The 14,139-nt window shown below is 42.6% G+C and overlaps 1 protein-coding gene across 1 annotated transcript in view; it reads left to right on the top strand.

The window, feature by feature from the left end:
- LOC122256957 (von Willebrand factor A domain-containing protein 7) overlaps positions 1-11,540 on the top strand; it is a 42,592-nt gene extending 31,052 nt beyond the window's left edge. The window contains exons 22-24 of the mRNA XM_086551778.1: positions 173-318; positions 10,575-10,648; positions 11,446-11,540. Of these exons, the coding sequence (XP_086407904.1) occupies positions 173-318; positions 10,575-10,648; positions 11,446-11,540 (315 nt within the window). The remainder of the gene's footprint in view (positions 1-172; positions 319-10,574; positions 10,649-11,445) is intronic.
- The last annotated feature ends 2,599 nt before the right edge of the window (positions 11,541-14,139 follow it).

Genomic DNA, 14,139 nt, shown 5'->3' with positions numbered 1-14,139 from the left:
CTCATCCCTCCCTTCCTCTTTCTCTCTCCTTCTCTCCTCCCTTCCCTTCCCCTCTCCCCCATATCTCTACCCCTCTGCCCCCCCCTCTCCTCACTTCTCTCCCCCTCCCCCCATATCCCTACCCCTCTGCCCCCCCCTCCCCTCACTCTCTCTCCCTCTCACACCCTCGAAGTTTGATGAAGACCTGGTTGTCAAGGAGGTCAAAGGTCAGTGTTTGCGGTCAAGTCACACGCCGAGCGAAGCCCTCGATGGATGCAATAACACAGGCGATACAAAGGCAATACTGACCATCATAGTTCCTCGTGACTACTCGATAGTGTAATGGCTCAACGAGTCATTAATCAATTGAATGTATGATTAATGTGTTCGTTCGTTTTTTTTTTTTTTTTTTTTTTTTTTTTTTTTTTGGGGGGGGGGGGTATTTCACTCTCGTGTGATTTTTATTTATGGTGAAGATAATATTTTCCTTGATGGAATGATGATGGACATTGTAGTGGTATTAGTATTAACGATGATTATGGGGATAATGATGATATTGATAATTGTAATGATAGTGATAGTGATATTAATTAACAGCAGCAGCCAAAAAAAAAAGCAACAATAGTAATAATAACAATAGTGACTATAATCATAATATCTTTGATCTTAGAATAATCCGAAAAAAATACAACCCTGCCTGATTTTGAATAATAATAAAAAAAAAAAAAAAACACGAAAAATCCGAACCAAATTCCCTTTCCATTAAAACCAAAACATTCCACCATTTCTTCAAGAAAAAAAGCAAAACAAAACAAAAAAGACACGCGACGCTCCAGCCGACAACGAAACACAGATGGCCACAGATGGTTCGGCGATCAGGAGAACCAAACGGCGGGGCAATAACAAGATTCCCTGAGCGGTCTCTTGTGTTAAGAGGAAGGAGATGCAGTTGCGACGTAATTTAAGTGACGGCGAGACGTGCTTGCCCTTCGCCGACGGCCAGCGTTGTGTTTACGTTTCCCGCGAACTCCTTTGAACTCCTTTGAACGTCTTTGAACTCCTTTGAACGTCTTTGAACTCCTTTGAACTCCTTTGAACGTCTTTGAACTCCTTTGAACGTCTTTGAACTCCTTTGAACTCCTTTGAACGTCTTTGAACTCCTTTGAACTCCTTTGAACGTCTTTGAACTCCTTTGAACTTCTTTGAACTCCTTTGAACTCCTTTGAACTTCTTTGAACTCCTTTGAACTCTTTTGAACGTCTTTGAACTCCTTTGAACTTCTTTGAACTCCTTTGAACTCCTTTGAACTCCTTTGAACGTCTTTGAACTCCTTTGAACGTCTTTGAACTCCTTTGAACGTCTTTGAACTCCTTTGAACGTCTTTGAACTCCTTTAAACGTCTTTGAACTCCTTTGAACTCCTTTGAACTCCTTTGACCGTCTTTGAACTCCTTTGAACTCCTTTGAACGTCTTTGAACTCCTTTGAACTCCTTTGAACTCCTTTGAACTCTTTTGAACGTCTTTGAACTCCTTTGAACGTCTTTGAACGTCTTTGAACTCCTTTGAACGTCTTTGAACTCCTTTGAACGTCTTTGAACTCCTTTGAACTCTTTTGAACGTCTTTGAACTCCTTTGAACGTCTTTGAACGTCTTTGAACTCCTTTGAACGTCTTTGAACTCCTTTGAACGTCTTTGAACGTCTTTGAACTCCTTTGAACGTCTTTGAACTCCTTTGAACGTCTTTGAACGTCTTTGAACGTCTTTGAACTCCTTTGAACGTCTTTGAACTCCTTTGAACGTCTTTGAACTCCTTTGAACTCCTTTGAACGTCTTTGAACTCCTTTGAACTCCTTTGAACGTCTTTGAACTCCTTTGAACTTCTTTGAACTCCTTTGAACTCCTTTGAACGTCTTTGAACTCCTTTGAACTCCTTTGAACGTCTTTGAACTCCTTTGAACTCTTTTGAACGTCTTTGAACTCCTTTGAACGTCTTTGAACTCCTTTGAACTCCTTTGAACGTCTTTGAACTCCTTTGAACTCCTTTGAACGTCTTTGAACTCCTTTGAACTCTTTTGAACGTCTTTGAACTCCTTTGAACGTCTTTGAACTCCTTTGAACGTCTTTGAACTCCTTTGAACTTCTTTGAACGTCTTTGAACTCCTTTGAACGTCTTTGAACTCCTTTGAACTCTTTTGAACGTCTTTGAACTCCTTTGAACTTCTTTGAACTCCTTTGAACGTCTTTGAACTCCTTTGAACGTCTTTGAACTCCTTTGAACTCTTTTGAACGTCTTTGAACTCCTTTGAACGTCTTTGAACTCCTTTGAACTCCTTTGAACGTCTTTGAACTCCTTTGAACTCCTTTGAACGTCTTTGAACTCCTTTGAACTCTTTTGAACGTCTTTGAACTCCTTTGAACGTCTTTGAACTCCTTTGAACGTCTTTGAACTCCTTTGAACTTCTTTGAACTCCTTTGAACTCTTTTGAACGTCTTTGAACTCCTTTGAACGTCTTTGAACTCCTTTGAACTACTTTGAACGTCTTTGAACTCCTTTGAACGTCTTTGAACTCCTTTGAACTCTTTTGAACGTCCTTGAACTCCTTTGAACTCCTTTGAACTTCTTTGAACTCCTTTGAACTCTTTTGAACGTCTTTGAACTCCTTTGAACGTCTTTGAACTCCTTTGAACTCTTTTGAACGTCTTTGAACTCCTTCGAACGTCTTTGAACTCCTTTGAACTCCTTTGAACGTCTTTGAACTCCTTTGAACGTCTTTGAACTCCTTTGAACTCCTTTGAACTCTTTTGAACGTCTTTGAACTCCTTTGAACGTCTTTGAACGTCTTTGAACTCTTTTGAACGTCTTTGAACTCCTTTGAACGTCTTTGAACTCCTTTGAACTCTTTTGAACGTCTTTGAACTCCTTTGAACGTCTTTGAACTCCTTTGAACTTCTTTGAACTCCTTTGAACTCCTTTGAACGTCCTTGAACTCCTTTGAACTCCTTTGAACTCCTTTGAACTCCTTTGAACGTCTTTGAACTCCTTTGAACGTCTTTGAACTCCTTTGAACGTCTTTGAACTCCTTTGAACGTCTTTGAACTCCTTTGAACGTCTTTGAACTCCTTTGAACGTCTTTGAACTCCTTTGAACGTCTTTGAACGTCTTTGAACTCCTTTGAACGTGTTTGAACTCCTTAGAACTCCTTTGAACGTCTTTGAACTCCTTTGAACGTCTTTGAACTCCTTAGAACTCCTTTGAACGTCTTTGAACTCCTTTGAACGTCTTTGAACTCCTTAGAACTCCTTTGAACGTCTTTGAACTCCTTAGAACTCCTTTGAACGTCTTTGAACTCCTTTGAACTCCTTTGAACGTCTTTGAACTCCTTTGAACTCCTTTGAACGTCTCTGAACTCCTTTGAACGTGTTTGAACGTCTTTGAACTCCTTTGAACGTGTTTGAACGTCTTTGAACTCCTTTGAACGTCTTTGAACTCCATAGAACTCCTTTGAACGTCTTTGAACTCCTTTGAACGTCTTTGAACTCCTTAGAACTCCTTTGAACGTCTTTGAACTCCTTTGAACGTCTTTGAACTCCTTAGAACTCCTTTGAACGTCTTTGAACTCCTTTGAACTCCTTTGAACTCCTTAGAACTCCTTTGAACGTCTTTGAACTCCTTTGAACTCCTTTGAACGTCTTTGAACTCCTTTGAACGTCTTTGAACTCCTTTGAACGTCTTTGAACTCCTTTGAACTCCTTTGAACGTCTTTGAACTCCTTTGAACGTCTTTGAACTCCTTTGAACGTCTTTGAACTCCTTTGAACGTCTTTGAACTCCTTTGAACGTCTTTGAACTCCTTTGAACGTCTTTGAACGTCTTTGAACTCCTTTGAACGTCTTTGAACTCCTTTGAACTCCTTAGAACTCCTTTGAACTCCTTTGAACGTCTTTGAACTCCTTTGAACGTCTTTGAACGTCTTTGAACTCCTTTGAACGTCTTTGAACTCCTTTGAACGTCTTTGAACTCTTTTGAACGTCTTTGAACTCCTTTGAACGTCTTTGAACTCCTTTGAACTCCTTTGAACGTCTTTGAACTCCTTTGAACGTCTTTGAACTCCTTTGAACTCCTTAGAACTCCTTTGAACGTCTTTGAACTCCTTTGAACGTCTTTGAACTCCTTTGAACGTCTTTGAACTCCTTTGAACGTCTTTGAACGTCTTTGAACGTCTTTGAACTCCTTTTAACTCCTTTGAACTTCTTTGAACTCCTTTCAACTTCTTTGAACTCCTTTAAACGTCTTTGAAAAAGAACTCCTTTGAACGTCTTTGAACCCCTTTGAACGTCTTTGAACTCCTTTGAACGTCTTTGAACTCCTTTGAACGTCTTTGAACTCCTTTGAACGTCTTTGAACTCCTTTGAACGTCTTTGAACTCCTTTGAACTCCTTTGAACTCCTTTGAACGTCTTTGAACTCCTTTGAACGTCTTTGAACTCCTTTGAACGTCTTTGAACTCCTTTGAACGTCTTTGAACTCCTTTGAACTCCTTTGAACGTCTTTGAACTCCTTTGAACGTCTTTGAACGTCTTTGAACTCCTTTGAACGTCTTTGAACTCCTTTGAATGTCTTTGGACGTCTTTGAACTCCTTTGAATGTCTTTGAACGTCTTTGAACTCCTTTGAACGTCTTTGAACGTCTTTGAACTCCTTTGAACGTCTTTGAACTCCTTTGAACTCCTTTGAACGTCTTTGAACTCCTTTGAACTCCTTTGAACGTCTTTGAACTCCTTTGAACTTGTGCGCTGGTGTCGAGAGCGAGGCAGGGGGGGAGGGGGGGAGGGAGAAGGAGGGGGGATAGGGAGGGGGAGAGTGGGTAGGGAGAAGGAGGGGGAGTGGGGGAGGAGGAGAGGGGAGAGGGAGAGGGAGAGGGGGTAGGGAGAACGAAGGGGGAGTGGGGGAGAGTGGGTAGGGAGAAGGAGGGGAGAGGGAGAGGGAGAGGGGGTAGGGAGAAGGAGGGGGAGAGGGGGTAGGGAGAAGGAGGGGATAGGGAGGAGAGGGGAGGTAGAGGGGGGAGGGAGAAGGAGGGGGAGAGGGAGAGGGAGAGGGGGAAGGAGAAAGAGGGATAGAGGGAGGGAGGGTAGTAGAGGGTAGTAGGGAGAAGAGGGGGGGAAGGGAGAGGGAGAGGGGGTAGGGAGAAGGAGGGGGAGAGGGGGTAGGGAGAAGAAGGGGATAGGGGGTAGGGAGAAGGAGGGGGAGAGGGAGAGGGTGAAGGAGGGGGGAGAGAGTGAGGCAGAGGAGAGGGAGAGCGGCAGAAGAAGGGTATGGGCAGAAGGACGGGGAAAGAGCGAGGCAGGGGAGAGGGAGGGAGGGAGGGAGGGTTTCCTACAAGGAAGGGGAAGAGAGGGAGAATTAGGAGAGAGAGGCAGGGGAGGGTAAAGTATAGGGGGAAGAGAAGGCAAGGGGAGAGGGAGAAAGGCAGAAGGAGTTTGAGGGGAGAGGGAATCCCAGAAGGAGGAGAGAGAGAGAGGGTAGGGAGAAAGAGGGGGGGAGATTGGAAGGGGAGAGGGGGAGAGGCAGACGAAGAGTAGAGAGGTAGAAAGAAGGGAGAGAGAGGGAGAGAGGCAGAAGGAGAAAGGAGAAGAGGAAGAGAAGGAGAATGAGAGAAGGTAGGGAGAAGGAGAGGAGAGAGAGGGAGAAGGAGGAGAGAAAGAGGGAGAAGGGGAGAAGGAGAAGGGAGAAGAGGAAGAGAAGGAGAATGAGAGAAGGTAGGGAGAAGGAGAGGAGAAAGAGGGAGAAGGAGAGGAGAAAGAGGGAGAAGGAGTAGAGAAAGAGGGAGAATAGGAGAAGGTAGTGTAAGGAGTGGGGGAAGGGAGAGGGCAGCGGGAAGAGTGGGAGGGGGTGAAGAGGACAGAGGGAGGGGGGGTCTGCCCGTCTGTCGCTTGCTGAGTGTCAGGGGCATTAATTAGGTGGAGAGAGAGAGAGAGAGAGAGAGAGAGAGAGAGAGAGAGAGAGAGAGAGAGAGAGAGAGAGAGAGAGAGAGAGAGAGAGAAAGAGAGAAGTAAGAGAGAGAGAGAGAGAAGAGAGAGAGAGTGAAAAGAGAGAGTGAAAGAGAGAGAGAGTAGAGAAGAGAGAGAGAGAAGAGAGAGAAGAGAGAAGAGAGAGATAGAGACGGAGAGAAAGAGAGAGAGAGAGAGAGAGAGAGAGAGAGAGGGAGAGAGAAGAGAAAGAGAGAGATAGGAGAAAGAGAGAGAGAGAGAAGGAGAGAGAAAAAAAGAGAGAGAGAGAGAGAAAAGAGAGAGAGAGAGAGAGAGAGAGAGAGAGAAGAGAGAGAGAGAGAGAGAGAGAGATGGGAGAGAGAAGAGAGGGAAGAGAGAGAGAGATGGAGAGAGAGAGAGAGAGGAAAGAGAGAGAGAGAGAGAGAGAATAAAGAGAAGAGATGAAAGAGAGAGAAAAAGAAAAGAAAGAGGAGAGAGAGAGAGAGGGAAAGAGAGGAGAGAAAGAGAGGAAAGAAAAGGGAGAAAGAGGAGAAAAGAGAGAGAGAGAGAAGAGGAGAGAAAGAGAAAAGTAGAGATAAGAGAGAGAAGAGAAACAGAGAGGGGAGAGAGAGAGAAAAGAGAGAGAGAGAGGAAAGAGAGAAAGAGAGAGGAAAAAAAAGAGAGAAGAAAGAGAGAGAGAGAGAGAGAAAATAAAGAGAGAGAGAGAAAAAAGAAAAGATAGCGATAGACATTAAGACTGCGAGATATAAGGAGAGAGATAAGAAGAATAGAAGAGAGAGACGAGATGCTAGAAAGATAGAAGAGAGAAGAATCGAGATAAAAAGAGATAGAGAAGAGAGAAAGAGAGAAGAGAGAGATAGATAGAAAGAAAGCAATAAGCTGAATATCTAGAATAGAGAAAGAGATAAAGAGAAAAGAAAGATAAAAAAGAAAAAAAAGAAATATAAATAAAAAAAGAGAAAAAACAAAGAAATAAAGAGGACAAAGAAAACCCCTCACAAAAAAAAAAAAAAAAAAACAAAAAAGACACTAAGTAAGAGGAATAAGGAGTATGTGGGGGGAGATACGAATACATACACGATGAAAACAACCCCCCCCATACCCATCCCGTCCCCCATCCCCCCCCCCCTTCCGTCCACACGCCAGGAGACTTGAATTTATGAGTCCCATGCCTGTATTGTGACCTGTCGCTTGTAGCCCAGGTGTAAGGCCGAGCTGAGACAAGGGAAGGCATAAAGGGGGGAGGGGGAGGGGGAGAGTTGAAGGAAAAAGGGGGAGGGGGAGAGGGGAAGGAAAAAAGGGGGAGGGGGAGAGGGGAAGGCAAAATGGGGAGGGGGAGAGGGGAAGGCAAAAGGGGGAGGGAGAGGGGAAGGAATAAAGGGGGAGGGGGAGAGGGGAAGGGCATAAAAAGGGGGATGGGAAGTGAAGGCAAAAAGAGGAGGGGTAGAGGTAAACAAAAGGTGGGGTAGGGAAGGGGAAGCAGGCCAAAAGGGGAGGGGTGGGGGGAAGGGAGGGGGGAGAGGGAATCAAAGGGGAATGGGTGTGGGAGGTGTAAGTGAATGCAAAAGGATTGGGATGTAGAGGGAAGGCAAAGTAGGGAGAGAGGAAAAAGGCATAAAGAAGACAAAAGGGGGAGGGGAAGGCAGTGGCAAAGAGGAGGCAGCAAAGAAAGAGAAAGAAGAAAGAAGGCAAAAAAAAAAGGGGGGGAAGGGAGGGGAGTGGGGGGGGGAGGGGAGGCAAAGAGGGGGAAGGGGGGAAAGGGAGCAAAAAGTGAAGGGGAAAGGGGAAGGGGGAAGGGGATAAATGAAGGGAGGGGAAGGAAGGAAGGGGAAGAAGGGGGGGAAGGGGAAGGGGAGGGTAGGGAGGGGGGAAAAGAAGGTAAAGGGGAAAGGGGATAGGGGGCAGGGGAAAGGGGGAAAGGGAAAAGATGGAGGTGGAAGAAGGGAAAGGGAGGAGGGAGGGAAGAGGAAGGCAAAAGGGGGAGAGGAGAGGGGAGGTGGAGGGGGAGAGGGGAGGTGGGGGTGGGAGAGAGAGAGGGAGGGAAGAAGGGTGCTTTAGGCTTGTGGTTAGACTAGGGTGAGGGTGGAAGTGGGTAAGAGCGACAAGGGTTAAGGCGAAGAAGAAGAACGAAAGAGGGTGCGAAGGGAAAACAAAAAGAAAAAAGAAAGTGTGAGGATAATGAGGTGATAATTAAGGACTGAGGATGAGTCTCTGTGCGCACGAGACGTCGGCTTAATGAGGGTGGTGAGTAGCCAAGGATGAGTAAGTGTGATGGAGGAGTGTGATGACAAAAGATGAGGGAAGGGGAGGTGTGAGGGAGAAGAAACAGACTTTGATGTCGAGATTTTAAAGAATGGAGAAAGAAAAGGAAGAACTTAATAAATAAAGAAAAATGAAATGAGAATAAATGACTGAGATTAGGAAAGGGAGAGAGAAAATAAAGAAAATGAAGAACTTAATTAATGGGAGGAAGAAGAGAGGGAATAGAGAAAATAAAAGGAAGGGTGAGAGGAAGAACTATAAAAGGATGGAGAAGGGAAAAGGAAAAAACAAAAGTGAAAAGAAAAGGGAAGAGGAGGAAGAGGAAGGGGAGGAGGAGAGAGGAAGAGAAGAGAGAGAGAGAGAAGAGAGAGAGAGAGGAGAGAGAGAGAGAAAAAGAAGAGAGAGAGAGAGAGAAAGAGAAGAGAAGAAAAAATAAAAGAGGAAAAAAAAAGAGAAAGAGAGAGGAAAAAAGGAGGGAGGGAAGGGAAAAAAAAAAGAAGGAAGAGAGAAGGGGAAAGAGGGGAAAGAAAAAGAAAGAGAAAGGGGGAGAGAAAGGGGAAAAGGAAGAGAAGAGAAGAGAGGAGAGGAGAAGGGGAGGGGAGAGAAGAGGAGAGAGAGAGAGGGAAAGGAGAGTAAAGTTTTATAAAAATGTTGCTGATGAAAAAACGAATAATGATGTTGATGATAATGAATGATAATAATGATAATAGCAATATAACAATAATAAAACAGAAATAACAGATGAACCACACATAAAACAGAAAACAAACACCAACGGGGAAAAAAAACAACAGAAACAACACAATAAAAAACACAAAATTCTCCCTTTTGTCTTCCTCCCTTCTACTCCTTCAGAAGAAAAAAACAAAATAAACAGAAACAAAGAAGCACTGACAGACGACATAAAAGATATAAAACACCCAAACACTACATTAAGAAAATAATCATAAAAACCTCAAACACGACATTAAAAAAAGACGATAAAAAAAGAACGGTTTTACAGAAGGAATCACAACCTCGCTATTTATTCCTCCCACGAAACACGCATCACAGGAACCTTTTTTAACTCCATCAAAGTCTCCACGCAAAAGTCTTATCAAAAGAGTCGAAACAGCTTCGAAAATCACCGAACGAGCGCCTCTTTTTTTTAAGACCAGAAGGGAGAGAAGAGACGACGACCATTAAAACCCCTTGGGAGATAAAAAAAAAAAAAGAAAAAAAAGAAAGAAAACAGCGTTAGCACTTGATAAAACGCCATAAAATAAGTGTGTTAGAGAGGTCTTTTGCATGGTGTAACGGTCGCTTCTACGGCGCCATTAGGGAACCCGAAGGGGATTTGTTTACGTTCAGCTACTTGTGTTTTGGAGAGACGAAGAATTTCATTTTCAGGGTCGGCGGTGATGTGTCATAGGGACCTTGTCGATATGAGGACATTGTGGCTGCTGTTCTGAAATTATGATTATTGTTATTATTGTTGTTGTTGTTTTGTTGTTATTATGATTGTTATTGTTGTTGTTATTATGATTGTTATTGTTGTTGTTATTATGATTGCTATTGTTGTTGTTATTATGATTGTTATTGTTGTTATGATTGTTATTACTGTTATAATTATTGCTGTTGTTACCGTCGTTATTGTTATTTTTGTTATTGCCAACGTTATCATTCTTTTGACGTTTCTTTGACGATTTTTTTTCTTATGTAGATATAAGTTCTGATTGTTGAATCTTTAGGCTACGAGCGTGTTACTCGAAGACTTTTAGCCGGTTGTTGATATGTAATTAATTATCAAACGATTATCTCTTTGAACAAAATTATAATCCACGCAAATATGATAATATATAGACACGATAATAACTTTCTTATGCAAAAACATCGCGTATTTCTAATAGCTTACTCTATATTGAAGACATTTATAATATCTTTAAGTTTAACACGGTGATTTAATCAGAAAGGAATTATAGTGTTTTCCTGGGTTGAAAACGAGAATTTAAATATATTTTTCTTCCGAGTGAAAAATGATGATATGAATAATGATAACGACGGTAACAATTACAGTAATGATGATGATCATGATAATAATAATAATAATAATGACAATAACAGAAATCATAATGATAATGATATTTTAACTAAATGAACAAATGATAATAATGATAATATTGATAATAATAATAAAGATAACAATGACCATGATGATAATGATAACAATGACCATGATGATAATGATAACAATGACCATAATGATAATGATAATAACAATAATGACTGCTTAAGATAATGCGAAATAAAAAAAACAACGATAATATCTGTAATAAATATAGCAAATCATCCCCATCTCCCTGTTACAGAAATAAACCCACGTGCACTTATCTCGTGTTAAGAGATCCTATAAATATCAGCATCTACCTCTTGACCTCCAGGTGTAAGCTCCGTAACCAAACACACAGTCACTTAAACCAGATGAACGTTAACATATTGTTGTCTGAGTTGGAAGTGTGTGTGGGGGGGTGTGTGGAGGGGGGAGGGGGTGGGAAGGGGAGTTGGGTTGGGTTAGGTGTGAGGGGGGGAGGGGTGGGGGGTTGGGTTGGGTTAGGTGTGATGGGGGTGGGTGGGGGGTTGGGTTAGGTGTGAAGGGGGTGGGTGGGGGTAGGGATGAGGGTGTGAGGGTGGGGGTGTTTGTGTATGAGGGTAGGGGTGAGGGTGAGGGGTGTTTGTATGTGTGTGTGTGGGTGTTTCTGTGTGTATGGGTGTTGATGTATGTCTGTGTCGATGTGGATGTGAGTGGGACGGGTGTTCTTACCTAGTTATTTGAGATACCTGAAAGAGAGCTGAGCGCATGAAGGGATCTGTCTGATATATTTATATAGTCATGTAACCTTTTGAATTTATGAATGCTTCTAGCAAATACGTTTTCTGGAATGTCCCAATCCTCAATGATCCTATTACGTAAACTATGCTTCTTTACATCCCTGTCACCTCTTTTTACTCTCAACTTTTTACTATGATCTCTTGTTCCTCTTTAATTGAAAATTACAAAATCTTCCTTGATCTCTTATACTGTTCCTGACATAGAAATGTGCAGAATAATCATGTCATTTCATTTTCTTCTTTCTTCTATTGTTGTAAAAAATTATAAAAAGAGAAAAGAAAGAAAGAAAAGAAAAAAAAATCACAGTTCAATACCCTTTAAGGTGTTTAAATTCCATAACCCAAATACAGCTCCATTTGAACATGCTTTCAATGTCTTTTTGGAGACTGGCACAAATCCATTTTCAGATAATTCTCTGAACTTATGTTCGACCCCAGAAAATTAATGAAAATGATAAACAATAATTGGTACGCTTTTGTTATGCTCCAATTGTTATGTTTTTTTATTTTATTTTATATATTATTTTTTTAAACTCTATGCACGTGTTGCATTTTCCAATTCAGTCTATTATGTGACGCTTTGCCAATTGCCTTTTTTTGAAATCCAAGTACACACAACCTACTAAGCCTTCTCGCTGTTGCAGTATATCAGCAACTCCTTCGTATAATCAGAGGACATCGATATGCATGATCTACCCTTCATGAATACAAATTGATTACATATATATATATATATATATATATATATATATATATATATATATATATTACATACATACATACATACAAGCATACACACACACACACACACACACACACACACACACACATATATATATATATATATATATATATATATATATATATATATATATATATATATATATATCTTGCTGTTTCTCAAGTACTTCAACCCATTGTTTCCTGATTCATTTCTATAACAATTACCACATAACGCTGTCTGTATGCGTGGGGGTATACGCGCTCATTTGGTTGGGTGAACTACTACTGGCTATGCTGAAAATCAATCTCTCTCGATTGCTTTGACAAGCGAGGGTAGCAAGTCCCGTGCGATCCCAAAGAATGTCTTTTTTCCCCAATGCCGCGGATAAAAAGAAAACAGCATGTATCATAAAGAAGATATGACACGCTGGCGGAGCGAGTGTGGTGAATCACGAGGGCTGCCAAATATGACTCGACGCAACGGGAGTGGAAAAGTAATTAAACCTGCATGGTTGGTTATAACGGGAAGCTTAACCAACAGCCAGTTAGAGTGATACCATCATGCCTACGCAGAATTTCTTTGGGTTTATTTTGCAACGAAGTACAGTGCAACTTGCGTGTATAGATATAGTAGCTGATTCCTGATTTCCCTCACTTGTTGTTTTATTCCTGCATCATCACTACAGTGTGTGTTTTTGATTAAGTATTTTTAAGTATCTTATCTGAACGCTTTTATTATTAATATCAAAGGCTTTTATAGAGCATAACTACCAGCCGACCACTTTCGGTTGTTACAAACATTATCTTTATTAGATATGCGAAAGTGGCGCCTAACTACATATAAGTGTTTATATCCTTCGGCCTGTATCTCATATGCGACCTTTTAATCTAAACGCCATGTGCTATTATGGATAGAAAACAACATTCACATTATAAAACAGCCATTCTAGTAATAATCAACTTAAAAAATAAACTTGAAATTCGCGCTTCGATATCTTTATCAAAGGGAATTAACCAACTTCCTTATTCGCACTGCAAGTCTCCCGCTCCATTCTCCTGCTTGTTAATCAGTGCTGTGGGCAGAGCTAGCGAACTCGATACTCGGGCATTATTTGCAGAGATTATAACCCTCGACGCTGTATCTCCGCCTCCATAAATATGCTGCACATATATTTATTCACGTGCTTGGTCTCCCAACTCGATGGGTGAATCAGAAAGGACAAGGACGCTGCTGTGCGAATTAGGCAGACCACAGAATCACGCTCGGCCACGATGCCTTTTCATTTCTTAATCATATTTGTTACTTTTTAATCTATTGATTTATTATTCATCTATGCATCTATTTCATATATTTATTTATCCATACGTCTTTGTACCATCTATTCATCTATGTATCTCATTATGCAACTATTAATTATTTCGTTCTCTAGAATCCGGAATTGACTCTTGAATGAATTTGTCATACATATTACATGAGGAAAATTACTCTCGTAATTATTCGTGTTTATTCCTGAGCGTACAGTCCTGGACAAACATGAAGACTTGAATCACTCTGGGTCTGATTTTGAATGTTTTTGCGTATGTGGAAGAACTTCAGCTTTAGCCCGTACATCAACTCCCGAAGCGGTGGATGTGTTTTGACAAGAGGAGACGTTGGGAGCAGCAACATTCGGCACCTGAACAGCTGCCTCTTGACCTCATGACGTAACCCAGCCGCAGCCAAGGTCACCAGTGGGCGGAGATTCAGTCCTCTTGGGAAGGTGGAAGCCACGCCCCGTTCTCTCTTCTCTCTCCCCTCTTCCTTTTATAAATCCTTGCCCTCCCCCCTTGAATCCAATCGCCTTTTCCCCTCTGCCTCCTGTCCTCTCCTATCCCTCCCTTCCCCTCCGCCTCCCCACCCTCTTCTGCCCTCACCCTTTCTCCCCTCCCTCCTCCACTTTATCCCTTCTTCCCCTCCCTCCTTCGCTCTCTCCATTCTTCCCCTCTCACCGTCCCCTTCCCCTCTCTCCCTCCTCTTCTCACCGTCCCCTTCCCCTCTCTCCCTTCTCCTCCCCCTCTCTCCCTTCCTTCTCCCCTCCTTTTCCCTCCTCTTCTCCCCCTCTCTCCCTCCCCTCCTTTTCCCTCCTCCTCCCCCTCTCCCCCTTCCTCCCCCATCCCACCTCTCCCTCTCCCACCTCTCCCTCCCCCATCCCACCTCCTCTCCCTCTCTCCCCTCCTCCTCCCCCTCTCTCCCTCTCCCTCCCCCATCCCACCTCCTCTCCCTCCCTCTCCCTCTCCCTCCCCCATCCCACCTCCTCTCCCTCTTCCCTCCCCTTCCCGGCC

This window comes from Penaeus japonicus, unplaced genomic scaffold (assembly GCF_977035675.1).
Source record: "Penaeus japonicus unplaced genomic scaffold, GWHDUDI00000001_assembly GWHDUDI00000025, whole genome shotgun sequence".
Classification (NCBI taxonomy): domain Eukaryota; kingdom Metazoa; phylum Arthropoda; class Malacostraca; order Decapoda; family Penaeidae; genus Penaeus; species Penaeus japonicus.
Note: the sequence above shows the minus strand (reverse complement) of the source record. Positions and strands in the feature narration are given on the sequence as shown.